Genomic DNA, 24,484 nt, shown 5'->3' with positions numbered 1-24,484 from the left:
GCCCACTTTAAAGTATGTGAAGGCTCCCATGTTCAAACCCAGGGATTGTGCTCCAAGGCCCACAAAGTAGTCAAAATAGAGAAACAGCCTTGGATGAAACAAAAAAGAATATTTTTTCCAATAACTTTGCATTATCACAGATTCTTACCTTGCAGACCATTTTGATTGATATGCGATGTGACCATGGCACAACAAGGATTTTTTACTCTACTCTTTGTGTGTGTGTGTGTGTGTGTGTGTGTGTGTGTGTGTGTGTGTGTGTGTGTGTGTGTGTGTGTGTGTGTGTGTGTGTGTGTGTGTATATATTCTACAGCAACAGTGCTATTGTTATGTTCATGGTTACATTCGTTCATGCTGTTCCGTAACAGAAAATAGTTTCTACAGCATAGCAAGTTGGTAGTGGGAGGTCAAAATGGGTCTGTGTCAAAATACTCTTAAACTTAAAGTCCTAGCCTACCACGCCCTCTTTTCTGGCTCTGCTTCCCCAAGAACTCAAAATGAAAGGGGGATCAATTCTTAATGTTGATCTCTCTCATTAATTACACACGGGCAAAACAAAGACATGACCATATGGCACCCACTTAAGGCATTCCCAGTTCTAATTCCAAAACTCACACTGTCCATAAAAAGAGAGGACGCCTCTTGAAGCATCAATGGAAGATGCACCTGGTAATTACTGATCATTAAATCAAGTCAAATGGTATGCGTCACATGCTTCGTAAACAACAGGTGTAGACTAAAAGGGGAACGCTTGCTTATGGGTCATTAGTGACATAATAAATAAGGAATAAGTAAATACACAGCAAAGAGTAAAAATAACATGGCTATACACAGGAAGTACCAGGTAATAACATGGCTATACACAGGGAGTACCAGGTAATAACATGGCTATATACAGGGAGTACCAGGTAATAACATGGCTATACACAGGGAGTACCAGGAAATAACATGGCTATACACAGGGAGTACCAGGTAATAACATGGTTAAATACAGGGAATACCAGGTAACAACATGACTACATAGAGAGTACCAGGTAATAACATGACTATATACAGGGAGTACCGAGTCGATGTGCAGGGGTACGAGGTAATTGAGGTAGATATGTACATATAGGTAGGGGTAAAGTGACTAGGCAGCAGGATAGATAATTGACTGTAGCAGCAGTTATGTGATGAGTGTGGAAGTGTGTGTGGAAGTGTGTGGCGTCAATATGCATGTGTGCGCGTGTTATGTGTGTGGGCTTATGTAGTGTGTGTTGGGGTGTCAGTGTAAGTATGTGTGTATGTGTGCACAGAATCGGTGCAAGAGAGTTGGTGCAAAAAAGGGTCAATGCAGGTTGTCCGGGTAGCCATTTGATTAGCTATTTAGCAGTCTTGTTTAGCAGTCTTATAGCTTGGGGGTAGACGTTGTTCAGGGTCCTGTTAGTTCCAGACTTTGTGCACTGGTACGGCTTGCCGTGCGGTAACAGAGAGAACAGTCTATGGCTTGTGTGGCTGGAGTCTGAAGATTTTTAGGGCCTTCCTCTGACACCGCCTGGTATACAGGTCCTGGATGGCAGGATGTACTGTACTGGGCCATACTCACCACCCTCTGTAGTGCCTTGTGATCGGGTGCCTTGCAGTTGCCGTACCAAGCGGTGATGCAGCCAGTCAAGATGCTCTCAGTGGTGCAGCTGTGGATCTTTTGAGGATAAGTGGGCCCATGCCAAATATTTTCAGCCTCCTAGGGGGAAGAGGTGCTGTCGTGCCACAGTTCACAACTGTGTGGGTGTGTATGGACCATGTTAATTCCTTAGTGATGTGGACACCAAGGAACTTGAAGCTCTCGACCTGCTCCACTACAGCCCGTCGATGTGGATGGGGGTGTACTCGCCCCTCCATTTCCTGTAGTCCACGATCAGCTCTGTTGTCTTGCTGATGTTAATAATGTTCCAGAGGGGAGATGTGGTGTGTTGTGGAGGCTAGGAGATAAGAGCTCGGCATTAGGGGCTGTTAGGGTTGTGAGTGACAGCTCCATCACAGTGAGATGTTGTAAACACTGGAGGCAACAGCGGGATGTGTAAAGGCGTTATCACGCCGCTGTGAGAAATGCAAAACATGACAGCTAATATTGGCGGTGCCTGCGATTGTTGGCAGCTGAGGTGTGTGTGTGTGTGTGTGTGTGTGTGTGTGTGTGTGTGTGTGTGTGTGTGTGTGTGTGTGTGTGCGTGCGTGCGTGCGTGCGTGCGTGCGTGCGTGCGTGCGTGCGTGCGAGCGAGCGAGCGAGCGAGCGAGTGAGTGAGTGAGTGAGAAGAGAGATTGTGTGTGTGTGTGTGTGCGTGCATGTTTGTGTGTGAGAGAGACAGAGAGAAATGGAGGGTGTGTGTTTGTGCTCGCTCAATTCCCAACAATTGTCCTCTCTCCATCTGAGAGAAAAGCTTCACAGGAGCTCAGTGACAGTCTCTGCTGGCAAACGCTCCAACTGGGGCCTTGAAACACATCTCACACTCAAGTCAACCTGTCTAACTGCTCCGCGAGGCTCAGAGAGACTCATCTTTCCTTCTATTCACAGGTCTGTTTTTCTGTTGTTCTTTTGAATTTCTTTTCACGTTGGAATCAGCTGTCAGGGCTGGCTTTGGTTGTCTGTACACCCTCCAGGGTGGTAAAAGATTCAATGGGAATTGACAGACAGACAGACAGACAGACAGACAGACAGACAGACAGACAGACAGACAGACAGACAGACAGACAGACAGACAGACAGACAGACAGACAGACAGAGGATGAGTCATCAACCTCTCCCTATTGCATTGGGGCTTACCCTCTCCTCTAGTTTTTTTCATTCGCTCCACTAAATTCAACATCGTTGACTGTCCATCCTGTGACATGACTCTGACAGTGTGTATAATGAGGGACGAGTTTCTATGAAATGAGAGGTGGAGAGAGATACAGAGAGAGAGATGTGAAAGAAATGAACAGAGAGGTATGAAGGATGGAAAGTGAAGAGTCAGCTAAGAGATGATTGAGTGCGAGATATAGAGGTGGAAGGACACTGAAGGCAAGAGAGAGAGGAGAGAGGTGCAAACCTTCCTCCAACTTGAATGTAGTGCATTAAAAATGAAATGGGAAATGAGGGCAGGGAGAGAGGAGAGAGAGAAGTCACAGCTCCAGTAGTAGTTGTCTGGATCATGTCCTCTCTCTCCCCGTGCTGCCCTGGGGGGCACCCATGTCATATCCTGTCCTCCTTCAGCTTCCTGAAATAGCACTGGAGAGTACTGGGCGAAGCCTCCCAGCAGTGTACTACCATATGAATGAGCACTGCTTGCTAGTCTCCTGGAAACTAAGCCTACATGCAGTGAATATATCAGGTGCTAACATCTTAGCATATTGTGTATCATGCGTTAACATCTTAGCATACTGTATGTCATGTGCTAACATCTTAGCATACTGTATGTCATGCGCTAACAACTTAGCATACTGTATGTCTTGCGCTAACATCTTAGCATATTGTGTATCAGGTGCTAACATCTTAGCATACTGCTTATCAGGCGCTAACATCTTAGCATACTGTGTAGCAGGCGCTAACAATTAGCATGCTGTATGTCTGCCAGTCCCTAGCATTGCAGCATTAGCATCCTCCTATCTACTACTGTATATGAGCGCTGCTTGGATAGTTTCCTGCCTACGCACTGTGCATGCTGGATATCAGGCACTAACATCTTAGAGTTAGCATTTTACTATCTACTACTGTATATGAGAGCTGCTTGGATGTTTCCCAGTGACTAGGCCCAGGCCCAGTCCTGGCTGTTCTACCGCCCTAGACGAGACCCCAAAAATTGCCGCCCTCCTCCCCCGCAAAACTAAAATAGTGTAGTTTACACTGTCGGCCCGCAATGGAATTTTATGAATGCCCATCCATGTGTTAGGCACAGTGGGAAATGCAGAAGTATTATCTTAGCTATGATGCAGCTTGTTAAAAATAGAATAGAAACTTGAAATCACTGATTATCATGACAATTTAGCCCAGACGGGGTGAAACTCCACAACACCAGTAGCCACATGTCATACTCACATCGAAGAAAATGGTTTATTTTTTGGGCCCATGGGGTTAGGCTATTTGAAGTGATCTTTCTACTGCAGGCTATAGGCTACATGATTTATGCTAGATCATTTTGGTGGAGCGCTGCAGCGGTGCGTCTCTCCAACAGCACTCTGGAGATGCGCGCTGGGAATGGACAAGATAAATATTTTGCACCCCTGCATTTGACAAAATGAGCACTGCTTATCACGGGGCGGCATCAGAGCTCACCTAAATAGCCCATATGCCACTGGTTGAGAGAAATTGTCATTGTTTATGGGCAGATTTATGTGAAGTGTTATGTGTTGTTGGATGTGCGTCTTGGTCAGTTTAGCATAACCTAGCGTTAGCAGCAGCATTCCCTGTATCTACTTTAATTGGGAGAGTTCGGCAAAACAGCGAGCGGTTGCAGAGCCTAAATGAGAGGGTTGTGTTTGACACGGCCTCTCACTGAGTGGGCACATTCTAACCCCTGAAACTTAGAGCTTCCTTTGTTTTGGGAGCCGGCTACGCTGCTTTTAAGATAGCGGGGCCTGGTTCAAAGGCTAGTTTTCATTCTTTTTTTTCTCCTTTTTTCCGTGTCAAATAAATGAATTCCTCTCGCCTCAGAGCGATCATTACTGTCACTTTCAAACAAAGGCAGGGAGCATTCTTCCAGCTGCGAGGGCCCGCGGTGAACAATCTTCGACACCGACAGCATAGTGAAAGAAAGAAAGAAAGATAAGAAAGGGAAAAAAGTCATAATGAATACCTCAGCAGTGCTAGCAGATGTAGCTGTTTGCCTCACAATTAGCATTCAGTCTCACTCCAGGCAATTGATTAATGTATTCATCTCCGAGGGAAAGAGGGGGAGGGAGAGAAGAGAGGGAAGAAGAGGAGAGGGAGTCAGTCGGGGGAGAAGCAATGAGCTAGAAACCTATGGACAAAGCCGGATGCGCGTCGTGCAGTTGACAAGGTAATTGAGGCGGCTATAGTGTTGCAGTCACCTTGCTAGTACGGAACGAATATGAGATAAGGTTTTGCATGGAAATTCCTCATTAAGAACGAGACGGGAACAGTGCTTATGCCACAGGAGTATAGGCCTGTTGAGAGAGGATATATTTTTTCCATTAATATGCACCTTCTGGCACTATGGCTGGGCTGCGGTTTCAGGGAAACAGATTGGGGGCAAATGTTGGCAAGCTGGTGATTGCAAAGAGAGGCAATAGGTTTACTGTAGTTATACAGCGAGGAATTGGTGTACATGTCGAGACAGAAGTGCTCAACTGAAGTGCAGAATATTTTGCTCTTGGCACATCACAATTGTCCACCGAACCGGTTAGTAACAGCTCACAGGATGCAGACATCTGCAGAGTATGGAAGAAATCTAGTCTTATCTTCATTATCTATATTACATGGTGCAATCAGACACATACTATGTAGCCTGTGGATCTGCACATTACAAACATAACATTACAAATGCCCCCAGAGTCTCTATCCAATCTACCTTCTTACAATTCACCTGCAAATATATACAGGCATGTACCGTACACTCCATGCAAGCTAAACTGGCCTGAAGCAAAGCAGGAAGTGCTCCTGATGCTGCTCTCCCCTCATCATTGTACTTCCTGTGGAGGCAATAGCACGAGATTGTCATGCAAGATTTGCTCAACACACGCTGATGAGGAAAGGCACTGGGGGGGGGGGGGGGTAAGGCGATCGCACTGATAAACAACATGTATGGCCTCACTTTTCTAGTGTACTAACGAGGACTATAGTTCCTGATAATAGGCTAGAGCTTCTATACATGTCTTTATCACAACTGTATTCTGAAATGGCAGAGCACCGCTTTCGTGGCCTTCCAACTGTCTTTGTGCAATGTGGCCGACCGATGATAATGGTTACTGATAATGGACTACAGCATCCTTCCTCACAGTCTTCACATGTTAAAGCAGCACCTTTTCACATCTCCATTGACAATGATCTCCCCATCTATTGGTCAGCTACACAATATGTCTCATCCCCTTGTCCCACATGACAAGTCAATTGCTCTAAGCCCTATCATAACAATGATACAGCGTGCTATCATTACAATGATACTGAGCAATGATATTCCACAGTGTGCTGTTCTCAGCAGACTCTTTAGTTAAACGGCTCTTGTTATGGCTGGTACTGGGACCCGCTCCATCTCCTTAGCCACATAGGGAGCTATTACATTAATCTGTCGAGACAGAGTCTGCCTCCCAGACGGCACCCTATTCCCTATATAGTCCACTACTTTTGACCAGAGTCACATATGCCCTGGACAAAAGTAGTGCACTAATTAGGGAATAGGGTGCAATTTGGGATGCAAACAGGAACTCAGGGAGGAGGGTTGTAGCTCTTTGTCCCACTAGGGAGACAATACACACTGAGTAAGCTAGCTCTAAGACAAATATAGCACTGAAAGTGAAACATTGCGGTTCGGGGCATAAGAGACTGTCGCCTTGTTATCACTGTAAACTGCAGGGCAGAAATGGAAACTGCCTTTGATCCAGTCGTCTCCAAACAGTATCTTACTTAAATTCATGTTAAATTCCTTTCTTCTTCCTCCTTTCTCTCTGTCATTTGCATCTAATTACTCCCTTTTCTTTATGCAGTCCATCCTCTCTTTTCTGGTTCTTGTAGAAACTTATTTTAAATGCAGATCTCTTAATTACACCAAACTTCCTCTCAATTCATCCCTCTAACAGTCTACAGTAATTCCTCCATTCTCTATCCCTCCTCCATTCTCTATCCCTCCTCCATTCTCTATCCCTCCTCCATTCTCTATCCCTCCTCCATTCACTCGTTTCCTCATTCTTTTCTCTGTATGTAACACGCAGGGCTGGCTGACTCAGTGTGTCTGTAACACGCAGGGCTGGTTGACTCAGTGTGTCTGTAACACGCAGGGCTGGTTGACTCAGTGTGTCTGTAACACGCAGGGCTGGCTGACTCAGTGTGTCTGTAACACGCAGGGCTGGTTGACTCAGTGTGTCTGTAACACGCAGGGCTGGTTGACTCAGTGTGTATGTAACACGCAGGGCTGGCTGACTCAGTGTGTCTGTAACACGCAGGGCTGGTTGACTCAGTGTGTCTGTAACACGCAGGGCTGGTTGACTCAGTGTGTCTGTAACACGCAGGGCTGATTGGCTCAGTGTGTCTGTAACACGCAGGGCTGGTTGACTCAGTGTGTCTGTAACACGCAGGGCTGGTTGACTCAGTGTGTCTGTAACACGCAGGGCTGGCTGACTCAGTGTGTCTGTAACACGCAGGGCTGGTTGACTCAGTGTGTCTGTAACACGCAGGGCTGGTTGACTCAGTGTGTCTAACACGCAGGGCTGGAGAGAGAGCGGAGAGAGCGGATTTCAGCACAGCCCAGTGAGGCAAGGCCCACAGTGAAGGCTGATAATCCATGGAAGCGAGAGGAGAAGAGGAGACCCTGTCGCTGTAACAAGGGAATAAGAATTCTACTAATACCCTCCCATTGAGAACATCTGGCATCAGTACTGCTAGCTCTGGTAACAAAGCTCCCCGAAACACAAATTCTCCACCTGTCGTTTGAGTGGGTAAATGTCTGTGTACAACAATGGACTATCAACATCAATGAGGATATACTCTAGGTTTCTCTATGTACTTATTATGTAGCTTATTTTGGACTGAGTACACTTCCATCCTCAGCTCTGGTGTCGAGAGAATAGCGCCTTGTTACCGCTCTTCCTGAGGGGATTCAAGGTGACAGACTAATGCTAGTCACACTCTGTAATGGTGTTTTTGTAGGAAGATTTGGAAGCTCCGATGTTTTGGACTAGCGTTTTTCTGTCACCTTGAATCCCCTCAGGATGAGCAGTAACAAGGCACTATTCTCTCGACACCAAAGCTGAGGATGGAAGTGTACTCAGTCCAAAATAAACTTTGAGGTCCTTCAACAAAAATAACATTATAGAGACCACTGACACAAAGTGAGTGCGCGCGTGTGTGTGTGTGTGTGTGTGTGTGTGTGTGTGTGTGTGTGTGTGTGTGTGTGTGTGTGTGTGTGTGTGTGTGTGTGTGTGTCTTAGCTAGACCAGTGGTTCTGCAGGTGGTGCTCGCCGGCAGAATTAAAGGGCCACTTGTTTCCAGGGCTGACTTAGAGAGAGCAGATGGAACCAGCTCTCCATCTCTCTCTTCTAAATCTGGTCCCACATTGCTGCTGTCGCCCCATTCATTTTCTGCCAATTCATCTGACACACACACACACACCGACAGGGTTTTCACACGCACGCACACAAACACACACACAAACTCCTGTGGTAAACTTCTAGGTTGGACCCTCGGCAGCTCTTAATGAGCTCAGTCCAGATGTCACCCCAGGCAACAGCGCATGAGTGGTTAATTAATCAAGTGTGCTTCACACACACACACACACACACACACACACACACACACACACACACACACACACACACACACACACACACACACACACACACACACACACCTCAACCCTACAACATCCTCTAACAGAGTTAGAAGGGCTTTAGATCAGATTATCCTCCCTTATGAGTTGTTCATCCTCGGCTAAAGGACCTAAATCGCCTCTTATTTTTTACTCAGGCAGAGGCAGGGACAGCTGCTCGCCAGAGAGGACCCATCCCTGACTTCACAGTTCACACCTCGTAGAGTAGGAGACGTGGGGGGATTAGACACAGCACTTTCCCGTCCCGTCATTGGCCTGAGGCCTCAGTCGAGGTCATGTGACGTCTGCAGTCGGCCAATGTAATAATGACATTTCTGTGGTGAGATATTAAGCGGCAGTACACAGCCTTCAGAGACTCAGCCTCTCACAACAGCCTTCAGAAGACTCTTACCAGACTCCTGATGATTCTCCAGGGTTACTGTACATACAGTAAGTGTTGATGGACTCAAACCAGACAGAGTGAGTCTGCCTTCGATGCTGCTGCAGTGTGTATGCAGACCAATGCTCCCTTAGAAGCGATGCAGTATACTGCACTCATACAAGGATATGTCTCTTTTCTGTGCAGTGTCACAGGGTAGGAGTAATGGTGTTTCTGTGTGACCTACTGTAACACCCCACCCACAGCTCCCTCTGACTAGACAACCCCCAGTAGACAAACTCCCACAGCTCTACTTAGATAGGGCCAGCGACCCACAGGCACTCACACACACAAATAGTGTATTTTCTCTACCTTCTGTCCGGATGGTGAAGGGGGAGTCCCCAAGCCTCTTGGCTGAGAACTGGCCCCCCAGGGAGGTCATTAGAAAACACAGGCTGAAGAAGCCGATCCCCACCACGAATATCCTGGATGGAGGGACGGGAGGGAAGAGAAGAGAGAGGGAGAGGAGAGAGAAGGCATGGACGAGAAGAGGTAGGAGAAGAAGCGACAGCAGGAGAGAAGTGATGAAAGAGTGCGGGAGGGAGGAAAGTGAAAGATTGTTGACGAGAAGAGAGGAGAGAAGTATGAAGAGATAGGACGAAGGGAGGAAGAGAAGAAAGGAACAGTCAGAAAACAGATAAAGTACAGCAGCACAGTAAAGAACATAAATTAGGAAACGCAGGCAATTAGACCGGCCCAGCTGAGGAAATTAAAGTCAACATTTCAGGGGCCATTTTAGTTCCCATCTCCATCCCCCTGCTAACTCGCACCCCATCCAGGCATCCTCAGGTTTCCCAATTAGGGACAAACAGCTCCTTCCAAAATGCCTATAATTGATGTATTGTGTCATGCACACCAGAGATAAAGAGGAGGCTTCCTCCTTCATTCCCCACGGGGCTAAACGACTGCTGCTGGATAATTCTAGAACGGTCTCTGACAGTGAGGAGAGGGGAGGGGAGGAGTATACATTACCCACGCTTCGACGACGACTCAGTCCGGCTTTCAACTTACTCTTGAAAGTTGTATTTGTAGAATTTTGCAAAAGGTACAATTTTCAAATTGGGTATTGCATCATCTGTTTTCTCTCTTGCCATGTCAGTCATCGCATACATTAGAGAGCTATTTATAACTTGTCAGAATTGTCCAGATCAACTAGCCCATGTCAGTTAATGTTTTTTTGCTGTTTTTTTTAGCCCATAGATTTTTTTGTAATGTTCGAGTCACTCAAATATCACATGACTGCACATTAGACATGGCAAGATATACAGAATTGTAGAAAAATGAGTTATATTTTCTCTTCACCCCATGAAAAAATGTGTACAGGAAATTAGCTTTAAAACCTGCAAAATGTTCTCTCCGCCAACAAGAGGGTTATGAACAGTTTGTGTCATGAAAAGTGCAGGTGCATATAGAAATAGACGGGGGGGCTTGGGATGTTCCCCAATGCTGGAAGGGGGGGGCCTGAGCGAAAAGGTTTAGGAACCCCTGATTTAGACAGAGAGCATAATGACAGGATAAGAACCTGAGGTAGGGAAACCATACAAATATTAGCCTATCTAGAAGTAACAGCATGGAGACATTCATTACAGACGTAGCTATCTTTTTTTTCCGCCAGGAAACTGGAACATTGTGAAATATTACATCCATCTGCTCCAGCATACTGTGCAGTACGTCTGGATGATTCAATCTCTGTCTGGGGGAGCACAGAGCCGAATCCTGTAACAGATTTTTTATCTGGCGAGGGGGGATGGAGGAAGGTTTGATTACAGCAGAGTGTATCTTGGATTATCGTCCAGTACTCCTAACTGGGATTGGGATTATTTACCTGGCTATGACCATCTGCTCACAAAGCTATTTCATAAAGTCATAGACTTTTCCTTTGGGCCACTGACCATAGATAGGTACAGCAGTTAACAGTGGAGGCTGCTGAGGGGAGAGAGGCTCATAATAATGGTAGGAGCGGAGCAAATGGAATGGCATCAAACACCTGGAAACCATGTGTTTGATGTATTTGATACCAAATCATTCCGACCATACTACTTCTACCAATTCATTTTGTTCGGCTCAGTGAGTAAACTAAGGGAAATAAGGGGATAAGGACAGCCACGTAAGACTATGTGGACGCAGTCAAACTCAGAGGGAACAGGAGCTGATTAAACGGAAAAGGCAAAAGGCTAAAGTCAACGTTCTCTTTCTAATCCCTCATTTCCCAAACTTCTCCCTGTGACCTTTGGGCTTCTTCGGGCTCTATAATCCTGAACAAGGCCATATGGAGTGTGTGTGTGTGTGTGTTTGTGTGTGTAACGTGTGTCTACGTGTATGTGTGTGCATGTGTGTGTGTGTGTGTGTATGCATATGCTTTGCATGGGCGTGCGTACGTGTCCCTAATGCTTCTGCATAGAGATGCGGTGTTCTTTTCAATTATGTGTGCTTCGGAGTGCATGCGTGTCAAAGCGCTGCGCCCCGGTCCCGTCTCAGAGCGATCGTTTCCACCTTTCCTCCCTTATCGTCTATCCCTATTTCAAAATCCCCACCATGAGGGTGATAGAGGACCTGAGGGTGATAGAGGGGTGATAATAAAGGAGGATTAGACACAGGGCCTGCCTGACTCCTCTCTAATTAAAACACTTAGAGTAAATGCTTGGGTCGGGTAATTGGATCAGACCCACAGATCCGCTATCTCCTAATTGGCTTGTCCCACGTACCGGCGCTTATCAGATCTCGCCACCCATGTTGATTAACGTGAACCCGCGGAACCCGCGGCTGGGTTGTTCGGTGCTCAGCGGAATGTTTTTTCTAATAATTCGGTAGGCTGTTTTTTTCTGCAGTCTTCCGCGTACGCTCATTGATACTGAAGTTAATGGGACAATTAGGATTGCCCTCTGTATAATGATTTTTTAATGATTTGTTTTGAATGTAGGCTAGTTCACACAGGCAGACCAATTCTGATATTTTTACCACTAATTGGTCTTTTGAGGGTAGTTGACTTTTTTCCCTGGTTTATTCGCTCTTCTGCTCGGATTTTCCCTATAAACAATAGCTTTACTTACACTAATAAAGTTTAGAGACCAAACCTCGTGAAGGTATGGTGTGGCTATTATTAAGCTTTAGCTACTACAGGCCTGTGATATGAAGGCATTGCGCCCCGGCGCTCCAACTGACTCCGACAGTGGAACTTGAGGTGAGGAAGACTATGACGGGCCTACCAGAGTTAATCCTATAGTCAAACAATATAATGCTTATCTCTATACAAAATATTCGGATCGAAAATTGAAAAATGACCCTAAAGTTTTCATATCCCACATATCAAAACACAAGGAAAAGTGGTTTTGTAATTTGTTATCCTCTACAGGATCGGTGTCCCGTCCTCGGGACGGTTGAGCTAACGTAGGCTAATGTGATTAGCATGAGGTTGTAAGAAACAAAAAAAATCCCAGGACATAAACATATCTGATATGGACAGAAAGCTTAAATTCTTGTTAATCTAACTGCATAGTCCAATTTACAGTAGCTATTACAGTGAAATAATACCATGCTATTGTTTGAGAAGAGTGCACAATTATGAACTTGAAAATGTATGAATAAACTAATTAGGCACATTTGGGCAGTCTTGATACAACATTTTGAATAGATATGCAATAGTACATTGGATCAGTCTAAAACTTTGCACATGCACCTCTGCCATCTAGTGCCCAAAGTCTAAATTGTGCCTGAGCTAGAATAATTCATTATGGCCTTTCTCTTGCATTTCAAAGATGATGGTACAAAAAAAACCCATGTTTTTTTCTTTGTATTATCTTTTACCAGATCTAATGTGTTATATTCTCCTACATCAATTTAACATTTCCACAAACTTCAAAGTGTTTCCTTTCAAATGGTATCAATAACATGCATATCCTTGCTTCAGGTCCTGAGCTACAGGCAGTTAGATTTGGGTATGTCGTTTTAGGCGAAAAATTGAAAAAAGGGGCCACTCCTTAAGGCCCCCAAATGTGGCTCATTTGGCCAACATCCCTCATTTATTGACAGTGCTGGCTGCGCCAGGTTGAGTCTGAATGCATATGGATGTCCATAAAATGTCTCAAATGTCTGGTCAATTAAAATCTTCCGTCATGTTTTCCGGCACCAAGATTTGAGAATATTCACATGGAAATCCGTTGCCAATTGGATGGAAACCTAGCTATAGAGACCCTAAAGACTCTGTCAAGTGCGCTAGTCCAGTGTCACTTTGATTATGCCTGATTCACCAACAGCCCCAAACATCTAAAGAATAAGCTACCAGCCAAACAAGCTTGCAAGAATTGTACTTAAACTCCCCCCTCATAGTCATCTGGAGGTTGAGCATTATGTTGTCTCTATCTCTGTAATGTGTCTGTATCTATGTAATGTGTCTGTATCTGTGTAATTGTATATGTATCTCTGTAATTGTCTATGTATTTATGTAAAAAAATAGGGACCACAATGGAAATAAGTCCCCGACTTTACTTTGCAATCTCAAAATCTTTCTGTATATATGTATTTTTTTAAATGACAAATAAAATAAATCAATCCAAACTGTGGAGTGGCAAATTGTTGAATGGAAAGAGAAATCTGTTTTCAAAACAATACAAATTTGAATGACATTTGGAGATTGTCAAGCCAAGCCTTCTATTCTGGGTAAGCCTACAAGGTAGGGAGGGATGTATTTCCTGTTTGTTGATATTGACATAGTTTATTTAGTGTGGTGTTGAAGTGATATTGAAGCGCCGAAGTCGGGATACGCTTTGTTTATTGGTTGTGTGGTGCATTGGCACAAAAAACCTGTTGGTGGAAAATGAGTTGCATATATTTTATATAATTATAAATGTTGAACATCTGATTGCCCTCGAGCTGATCATTGTCTGCAGCCGGCTCTGACCGTAGTCTGAGACAGGCAGGGAGAGTGAGCTTGTCTGTGGTGGTCAGCGAACCCTCAACCTTCTGGCCAGTAGCCCTGCGTGGCATCGACAGTGCCACAAAAGCATGCTGAATTGGCAAAGTCGATATCCACGTTTATAAACACAGGGTCGCTATAGTTATTGTTATTTGTGGTCATAAACATTCATTTTGAGTTCATTCTATGAGGGGGGAGTTTGTTCATTTGACTTACAGTACAAGGGGAGGGTCATGTGAGGATCATTTGGAACTTTGGGGAGGGGGGGTGCATTTTTTTTGTGACACCTTGAGTTGGAACAGCCCCCCCCCCCCAGTAAATCTCGATCTGTCCCTAACTTTGAATCTTTTCACATCAGATCTTTTTCAGAGCTGATCTGATTGGTCAAAAGACCAATTTAGTGAGAAAAAAAAAGAACAGAATTGGGCTGCCTTATCTAAACGCAGCCTGATTGGACCTCAAATCTGCACACTATGATTTGAGGTCAATGCCTTTGAACCAGAGAAAATTATAGGGGCTTATAAAAATTTATATTTTTTTTACAGAATGGAGAATTTATATCAATGTTAACCCCTTGGGGGACAGGCTGAGACAATGGAGAAAATCCAGATGCACTACAGGGGTCCAGCAGACCGTGACAGATTGACTTGTTCTTCCAATGGTTAACGTGTATAAAATCGCCCTTCATAGCTACAGTGCTTTCAGAAAGTATTCATACCCCTTGACTTATTCCACATTTTGTTGTGTTACAGCTTGAATTCAAAATTGATTAAATATACTTTATCTACACACAATACTCCATAATGACAAAGTGAAAACATATTTTTTTACATTTATGCAAATTAGATTCAGAAATGGCTCATTTACATAAGTATTCACACCTCTCGGTCAATGCTTTGTAGAAGCATCTTTGTCAGTGATTACAGCTGTGTCTTTCTGGGTAAATCTCTAAGAGCTTTCCACACCTGGATTGTGCAACATTTGCCCATTATCCTTTTCAGAATTCTTCAAGCTCTGTCAAATTGGTTGTTGATCATTTCTAGATAACAGTTTTCAGGTTTTGCCATATATTTTCAAGTAGATGTAAGTCTAATCTGTAACTCGGCCACTCAGGAACATTCACTGTCTTCTTTTTAACCAGTTCAGTATAGATTTAGCCTTGCGTTCTAGGTTATTGTCCTGCTGAAAAATAAATTCATCTCCCAGTGCCCGGTGGAAAGCAGACTGAACTGGGTTTTCCTCTAGGATTTTACCTGTGCTTAGCTCCGTTCCATTTTTATCCTGAGAAACTCCCCAGTTCTTAACCACTACAAGCATACCCATAATATTATGCAGCCACCACTATGCTTGAAAACATGGAGAGTGGTACTCATTAATGTGTTGTATTGGATTTGCCCCAAACATAACACTTAGTTTTCAGGAAATAAAGTGAATTGCTTTGCCAAATGTTTGCAGTGTTACTTCAGTGCCTTGTTGTAAACAGCATGCATTCTTTCCACTCTGTTAATTAGGTTAGTATTGTGGAGTAACTACAATGTTATTGATCCATCCTCAGTCATATCACAGCCATGAACTCTGTATCTCTTTTAAAGTCACCATTGGCTTCATGGTGAAATCCCTGAACGGTTTATTTCCTTTCTACGGCAACAGAGTTATGAAAGACGCTTGTATCTTTGTAGTGACTAGGCGTATCGAAAAACATTATTCAACTTTGACATGATGGGGTATTGTGTGTAGGCCCTGGTCAAAACTAGTCCACTATATAGGGAATATGGTGACATGCTAATGAAGCTTGGGGTTATAAACATCTCATCACCGCTCGTTAGCTCGCTTGGTTGATAATGCGCTTTACTTATTTACTGTTGACATACGGATCCAGCTGTGAACACGAGAATGTAATCTCTAACTTAATCTCGTTTCTCTGTTAGAGGAGAGAAAAAAAACAGCTGGTCCGTCACAGATTACCAAACACACTGACGCTCATGCAGGATGGTGGATGAAAACACCCATGCAGGCACACGTACTGCTGCCAGTTTATCCGTTTATTGCAATATAAATGATGGTCCGGGATTAGGTGTAGTCTATAGACATGCTGGTCATTCAATACATTCCTTATCGTCATTGATTAGGTCAAATGAAAAATAACCTGTAAATTAAATAGCAATTATAGGCTGTGCTTTTAAAAATAAATGTGCTATTCCATTACATTCTATTCATTTGTAACACATGTGCCGGGTGTTTATAAAAGAATACCAAAAGCCTAGAGTGGAAATATTAAGCCACACATTCTTTGTCTCTTACCTGAACGGTTTGAACGTCACAAGCCATCTTCTAACCATTATTTTACCGTCGATGTTGCCTGTAATCATTTCCCAAAACACTCAACCAAACAAGCGACCCCCGACATCGTTAACCTCGCAACCTGGGACTCGACTGGGTGCTGAAACTGCTGCATGCCGCTTGCGTTTTAGGGCTTCAACGTGCGACAGACCACTGTTAATACTCCGAGAAAATAGTCAAATGTAAGATTGTATCCATGAGTTTTCGTTTAATTGAATCCACGAACAGTAGCTTGAACCAGAGTTGTGACTTTTTGAAATTTGAGGGAAATCTGTTTTTATCCTACGATTTGGATTTCATTATGTCACTTTGCAAATTAGATAAATAATCTCTATTTGATCGTTGCAGGTTGTCCAGATAACTGGAACGATATAGTATGGTCCCGTTTGTCGCGTATTAGAGTAGCATTCCTCACAGCAGATGTGGAAGAAAATATAGACCGAATCAGTTGATTTCCATGCAACTTGGTCTCAAAAATCCCTGTCCCCAATATGTACTATGGACTCTCGGAGAACGAAGTCTATTGGGTGCCTTTCTTCTCTGAAGAAAGCAACGAACTAATGCGCGTTAGAGCGCTTGTCCTCTCGTATGCTTTGGGGGCTCTACTCAATCTCCTTTTGCCATGAGTGTTTTTGGGTGTCTGGCGCGGGAGGGTTGAGAAATTGCAGTGCGTTTGTTAGTTAGGCTGCTACCTTGCGCACGCATTTCGTTATAGCGCCATCTACGGTGTTTTCAAGCCACATTTAGCCACCAGTGACATTTATATTAATTAAAGTTTTGCTGACATAGATAACCCTTGTGCAAAATAGATCATTTAGTTACTGTGCCATGCATTATCATTGGTCATTTTATAATATTGCATATTGTAAAAACTATTTGTCCGGTAGCTATTTAAAACAAATATTTTTGTAAGCTACTCATATTCCAATGTCTCTTCAAAGGAATGCCACGCTGATAGCCCATCCAGCGGCGGAGATATTCACCCTCTCCATTATAAACTCAACAAAAAAAGAAACGTCCTCTCACTTTTCAGCAAACCTAACATGTGGATATATTTGTATGAACATAACAAAATTCAACAACTGAGACATAAACTGAACAAGTTCCACAGACATGTGACTAACAGAAATTGAATAATGTGTCCCTGAACAAAAGGGGGGTCAAAATCAAAAGTAACACTCAGTATCTGGTGTGGCCACCAGCTGCATTAAGTACTGCAGTGCATCTCCTCCTCATGGACTGCACCAGATTTGCCAGTTCTTGCTGTGAGATGTTTCCACACATGGCAGAAAACTGACGTTCCTGTCTTGCAGGAAATCACACACAGAACGAGCAGTATGACTGGTGACATTGTCATGCTGGAGGGTCATGTCAGGATGAGCCTGCAGGAAGGGTACCACATGAGGGAGGAGGATGTCTTCCCTGTAACGCACAGCATTGAGATTGCCTGCAATGACAACAAGCTCAGTCCGATGATGATCGCCCCAGACCATGACGGACCCTCCACCTCCAAATCAATCCCGCTCCAGAGTACAGGCCTCGGTGTAACGCTCATTCCTTCGACGATAAACGCGAATCCAACTATCCTCCCTGGTGAGACAAAACCGCGGCTCGTCAGTGAAGAGCGCTTTTTGCCAGTCCTGTCTGGTCCAGCGACGGTGGGTTTCTGCCCATAGGCGACGTTGTTGCCGGTGATGTCTGGTGAGGACCTGCCTTACACCAGGCCTACAAGCCCTCAGTCCAGCCTCTCTCAGCCTATTGCGGACAGTCTGAGCACTGATGGAGGGATTGTGCATTCCTGGTGTAACTCAGGCAGTTGTTGTTGCCATCCTGTACCTGTCCCGCAGGTGTAAATATTTGGATGTAACGATCCTGTGCAGGTGTTGTTACACGTGGTCTGCCACTGCGAGGATGATCAGCTGTCCGTCCTGTCTCCCTGTAGCGCTGTCTTAGGCTTCTCACAGTACGGACATTGCAATTTACTGCCCTGGCCACATCTGCAGTCCTCATGTCTCCTTGCAGCATGCCTAAGGCGCATTCACACAGATGAGCAGGGGCCCTGGGCATCTTTCTTTTGGTGTTTTTCAGAGTCAGTAGAAAAGCCTCTTTAGTGTACTAAGTTTTCATAACTGTGACCTTAATTGCCTACCGTCTGTAAGCTGTTAGTGTCTTAACGACCGTTCCACATGTGCATGTTCATTATTTGTTTATGGTTCATTGAACAAGCATGGGAAACAGTGTTTAAACCCTTTACAATGAAGATTTGTGAAGTTATTTGGATTTTTACGAATTATCTTTGAAAGTTTGAAAGACAGGGTCCTGAAAAGGGGCGTTTCTTTTTTTGCTGAGTTTAGCTGTCGGTGTCTATTTCAGGACCAAGGACAGCAACCAACTCTACATCGATTTGGATGCAACAGTGACACCCAGCGGTCACTTGTTGAACGGTGAACATGGATTCGCTTCGTAATAACGACATTCCCTTATACTATACTGCAATGTTGCTTCATTAGTAAAGGTGTTTATACATGCATCCAGAACACACTGAGTTGTCCTCTATTAAGGTAAGAAGTTAGTGATTTGATTAACTATAAACCTGCAAACTGAAACTGAATTTGTGGCATTTCATCTACGGAAGATAAAGTAAATCATTAAGCTGCTCAAATCGCTGAATGTGAAACTATTATCAGAATTGAATCCGACACACAATAAGCTATAAGACTACTCTGCACATTACCCGTGGGCCCAGAATGGGCCGAGGTATAAAAAAAAAACACCTAAAAGGAGAGAAAATCATATTCAGACACATCACAAGTCCCATCACACTTCCCAGCTCTCTGAATCACTGGTGCGGTGGAGCAAAAATCAGCACAGAGCGAGTCAGTGTGAGAGCAGATCTGTAGGGGCCCAAATGGAGATGACAGAAAATAGAAATCTCCAGCCCAGTCGTGCATGAGAGAGAGACACTGATGTGTCATTTTGACTGACAGGCAGCGTATTGGCCCTCCAAATGAAGGTACAGTATCACTGGTTCAGGGACTCTCTGTCTTGGTCGGTTCTCAGTCTGTTGTGAAGAAAACACTATTGTGAATTCCTTTGCGTTTCGGTAGAGAGTGTAAAATCATAATAACAGGTTTCCCTAATTCACAAGATTTTACACTCTCTACCGAAATGCACAGGAAGGGAATTCACTTTCCATATTGGGCAACAGCCTCCTGTGGCTGAGCATGTGTTGCTTCCAGCCTGTCACAAATGGATAACACAATATAATTCTATTCTATTCTTTCCATGTCCCCTGCAAATTCTTTTCACACACACACACACACACACACACACACACACACACACACACACACACACACACACACACACACACACACACACACACACACACACACACACACACACACACACACACTCCATCAACGAGAAAAGAGATCAATGCAGTCTAAAGATCATTCTGTCACAGACATACACTCATTTGCTCTGCAGTGGCACGGGGCTCCACTCCTCACAGTGGGCACAAATAACCCTTAACACCGTTGGCGGTTTACTGAGGCACGTAGTGTTATGGCTAAACTTGCTCCATGTACAGTTCTGCACCATAGTGGATCTAACCCAATGTTCAGTACCTGCTGTCAGCATCACTTGTAGTTTATGGATGTTGCAGTAATCAAACTACAGTCAATGTCCCACTCATTCTGGTACTCAACGCACAATGGAAACCATCATTATAGCCGCAGACTGTGCACGAGTGTATAAAGCCCTGGTCCTTGTCCGAGTGTTATACATGAGGGATGTATGACATTGTGAAATCAGCGTGACTGGTGTCATCCATATACCATACCAACGGACTGTAACAGTAGGTAGACAGAGACAGGAGGGGGTATGGTGCCAGCATCAGTAACAGAGAGAAAGAAGCCATTTCAATTCTCTAGCTTAAAAAAAAAATGTGATCTGATTTCTGATGACACAAGTCGTCTGTGTTCTATTACCAAGGGGAACAAAGCCTATGAAGTAATGTTAGTCTGGTGGACGATGGTAAATCACTAACTTGCAGTTGGCTAGATTGTAGAAAGAAGCCATTTCAATTCTCTAGCTTAAAAAAAAAATGTGATCTGATTTCTGATGACACAAGTCGTCTGTGTTCTATTACCAAGGGGAACAAAGCCTATGAAGTAATGTTAGTCTGGTGGACGATGGTAAATCACTAACTTGCAGTTGGCTAGATTGTAGGCTTCTGGACAGGGCTGATAACATAACCCTGTGTTGAAAAGGAGAAGCTGTTTGCATGGTGAAAAAGGAGAGTGAATTGATTTGTGTCAAAGGCTTCCTCGCTTCTCGTTAGGTTTGATTTGAACAAAGAGCAAGAACACAGGCCATGTAGAACGTAATTTTAAATCAGTTGTTTTGCCAGCCAATGAGGACAGTTGAAGTAAGGTCAATGCTGTTGGCTGGGGATACTTCCTCTGTTTTGAATAATACACTATGATCACATACTCTACTGCCTATCAGGATATGGTAAGACCCAGATGCAGACCGTGTCAAAGTAACAATATTTATTACAGCAACTGGGGGAAAGGTACAGGACAGCAGTCAGGCTCAGGTCAGGCAGAGTTCGGTAATCCAGAGACGGGGCAAAGGTACAGGACGGCAGGCAGGCACAGGCAGAGTGGTCAGGCGGGCGGGCTCAGGGTCAAGACAGGCAAGGGTCAGAACCAGGAGGACGAGAAAAGAGAGAATGGGGAAAAGCAGGCGCTGAACACAAAAAACACCGGTTGACTTGACAAACAAGAAGAACTGGCAAAAGACAAACAGAGAACACCGGTATAAAAACACAGGAGATAATGGGGAAGATGGGCGACACCTGGAGGGGGTGGAGACAATCACAAAGACAGGTGGAACAGATCAGGGTGTGACACTGCCAATGTTACCGATCTAATTGAATTCACAATGGCACCTTAAAGAACACTACAGGTAGGAATGTACTGTCACTACTGAAAGGCTTTTGCCATGGTATGTTAATCCTGTAAATAGAAACCATTCAGGAGAGGGGAATTATGAGAAACAGATTATAATCTAGTATAACATTTGTAGACAGAGTACACACATGATCCATATGTCCATGTTTGGCTTGGGAGCTAGCTAGTTGACAAACGGAGCACTTCAAGTAGCTTTGATTCTGGGCTCAATGCAAAGCCAAACCTAGCCCAACTCAGCCCAGCTCACCCAAGTTTAGGACTCCTCAGCCAAAACAGGACACCAATACGATTCAGGCTGCATCTCAATAGTCTTCTACCTGTGTCCTTCACATTTACCTGTGCTAATCTGAATAGAGGATGAAAGCAATGTGGATCCTATCAGGTGAGTACTGTTACCTGTCCAGTCCTTTGTGATGGAGTAAAGGTTACACAGGAAGAGCAAAATGAAGCCTATTTAAACGATCAGTTTCACTTTCCTCGCCCTCCTCTTCTCCTTGGCTAATTGGGTGTCTGAGAGTCGAGATAAACAAACAAAAACAATTAATTAAGGCTGAACTGTAACTGAAAAAAGAAGCTAATGAATAATCGTTAATCATTCTGTCTGTGTCCCAAATGGCATCCTATTCCGTATACGGTGCACTATTTTGACCTGAGCTCTGGTCAGAAGTAGTGCACTAAAAGAGTGAATAGGGTGCTATTTGGGACACACACTCTGTTCCCTTCTAACTGACCGTTCTATCGTTTCTCATTGCAACAGCTTTTTATTCCAATTAGCAATCCCTTTCTTTGGACTAACGGCTGTAAAAAGAGGTGGGAGCGATGCAGACAAATGGAGGGATGAAGGGAATCGATGGAGAAGAGCGATCAGACGTAACAATGACGGACATTGACCAATCTGTAATGAGGGAAATCAGTGGGAGGAGGTTTGATTTTATTGCGTGTCTGTGTGTGTACATGAACATTCAAGAGGCGTTCTCAATCTCAGGTGTAATAAACATGCAAATACTTCCCTCTCATCTTACACTTTTACACAGAGGAGTAGCCTACTGCTACAATAGCACGCATACACACCACACACACGTTGGTCCCAGCATGGCAGAGTTCAGCTCTCTCAGTGGCTGAATAGTAGTATGTTTTATAACTGTCATCTTTGTCACACACAGCATGGAGACGACAGGACGCCTGTGTGTGACAAAGATGACAGTTGGAAGACAGGGGATGACACCTCTACCTCTCCTCTGAAATGAACCAACCAATCTCTTCCGTAATTCAGATTTCCCTACGCAGGTTGAGGGTTGGAATAATACACAAAGGCTGGGATATGACACTGAGGTAGGCTGTTTCAACACCACCTGCTGTGATTGTGTCGAAATAGTGTGATGCACACACACCCTGGAAACTCTTTATGTCACACACACACACACACACATCAAATCTTTCTCAGGTACTGGCATCTGCTCTGCTCTCCCCTCACACACCTAATAACAGATGTATTTTATATAGCGCTTTTCATTACAACCAGAATCTCAAAGATTTTTATTACATGTGATGCAGGAAGTCTTTTAGCAGGAAGTCTTTTAACAGGAAGTCTTTTAACAGGTTAAGCTTAGTGCAGCGCGGTAACATTGGGCACTCTGTAACTGCTGTTTATTTGCCTGTAGTTCAAAACCAGAACAAGGTACACAACACAGGAATTTTAATTAATCTCAACATCTTAGCGCAGATACTGGAATAGATAATGACATTCCACTAAACTGTAGCTCTGATAACAAACAGGGTGAGTCTTTAAAAGTGAATGTAAACTCTGCTTGACGTTCCAGAAGAGCGAGGCAAGTGTGAAAATGGCTTGCAAAGTGTCTCTCCCCATTGAGGATTTCTCCTGTCCTGTGTGCTGGGACATCTTCAGAGATCCTGTCGCCATGTCGTTTTGCCACAGCTTCTGTCAAACCCGTCTGCAGGAGTTCTGGAAAGAGAGCGGATCTCAAGAGTGTCCAGTCTGCAGGAGAAGATCCTCAAAGTATGAGCCTCCTAATAACCTGTCTCTAAAGACTTCCTGTCTAAAGAACCTGTGTGAAGCCGTCTGACAGGAAAGGAATCAGAGAGCTTCAGCAGGGTCTGAGGTGTTCTGCCGTCTGCACTGTGAGAAACTCATGCTCTTCTGTCGGAAAGATGAACAGGCTATCTGTTCGGTGTGTCATGATTCAAGGAAACACAAAGGTCATGACTGCATCGCCATTGATGAAGCTGCAAAAGATTGTAAGGTAGGCAACATGCGGTCATTTTAAAAGTCTGCCAAACATTAAGATATTTGGAAGAGGGAATTACTTATTAAACTATGGATGTAGGGCTCTATTCAATCTGTATTGCTGAAGTGTTACAGATTGCGCAATAGAAATGTAAAGGTTATTTCCGTTTGCTAACGCCTTTAAATTCCAATCACGCTGTAACGCTGAACTTCCTCGATACGGATTGAATAGAACCTTTTGTCTAATCTGTACGCTTGGGTACACTGATAGGTTTTACTTAAATTATAGAAGGAAGTCCCAGAGTGCACTGAAGCCATTGCAGGAGAAACTGAAGAACTTTAAAGAAGTCAAGCTCGCCTGTGATAAAACAGCACAGCATATCAAGGTGAGAATGATGAGTGCCGCAACAGACCCACCAGGAGGCGGGAAATATGGAATTTTCATTCTAAATGATCCCACTCACTCTTTAACAAGTACATGACTTACCCTCGAGCCAGGGCTAACGCTAGAAGATTTTTTGTTTGTTCTGTGGGCTGAGAGAGATGGCTTCTGAAATCAAATGGTATTTATCACACACACCAAATTCAACCTTACAGGCTGCCCACTTACAGGCTTACAATCTATATTATTCAATTATTGCACCCACACTGCTCGCGCGCGCCAACGGATCTTGAAAGATAAAAATGACAGAGGTAATATTTTCTGAGATGTAATTATATTGTGTCTCCAGACCCAGGCCCAGCACACAGAGAAGCAGATTACGAAAGAGTTTGAGAAGCTTCACCAGTTCCTATGAGATGAAGAGGCGGCCAGGATAGCTGGCCTGGAAAAGGAAGAGGTGGGAAAGAGTTGGAAGATGACGACGTCGATTGAGAAGATGGTCAAAGCAATGTCTTCTCTTTCAGACACTATCACAGCCATAGAGAACAAACAGAGCTATAAACTATATAAACACTGTAATTTTGTGTTACGGGTGCATTGCGAAATTGCATTATATCATTATATCGTCGTATATGAACATGCATCATCTTACATTCATTTTGTTAACCTGTTGGGGCTAGAGGGCAGTATTTGCA

General features: G+C 44.1%; 1 protein-coding gene across 2 annotated transcripts in view; it reads right to left on the bottom strand.

Annotated features, from left to right (window-relative positions):
• Nucleotides 1-16,810, bottom strand: part of LOC106588199 (alpha-1,6-mannosylglycoprotein 6-beta-N-acetylglucosaminyltransferase B) — a 162,913-nt gene extending 146,103 nt beyond the window's left edge. For both annotated transcript variants that reach the window (XM_014176958.2, XM_014176968.2), the window contains exons 1-2: nucleotides 16,145-16,810; nucleotides 9,244-9,356 (exon numbers count right to left, since the gene is read on the bottom strand). In XM_014176958.2, the coding sequence (XP_014032433.1) occupies nucleotides 9,244-9,356; nucleotides 16,145-16,212 (181 nt within the window). In that variant the 5' untranslated portion in view covers nucleotides 16,213-16,810. The remainder of the gene's footprint in view (nucleotides 1-9,243; nucleotides 9,357-16,144) is intronic.
• Between the last annotated feature and the right edge of the window lie 7,674 nt (nucleotides 16,811-24,484).

This window comes from Salmo salar, chromosome ssa02, assembly GCF_905237065.1.
Source record: "Salmo salar chromosome ssa02, Ssal_v3.1, whole genome shotgun sequence".
Classification (NCBI taxonomy): Eukaryota; Metazoa; Chordata; class Actinopteri; order Salmoniformes; family Salmonidae; genus Salmo; species Salmo salar.
This window is presented reverse-complemented; position numbering and strand designations above follow the sequence as displayed.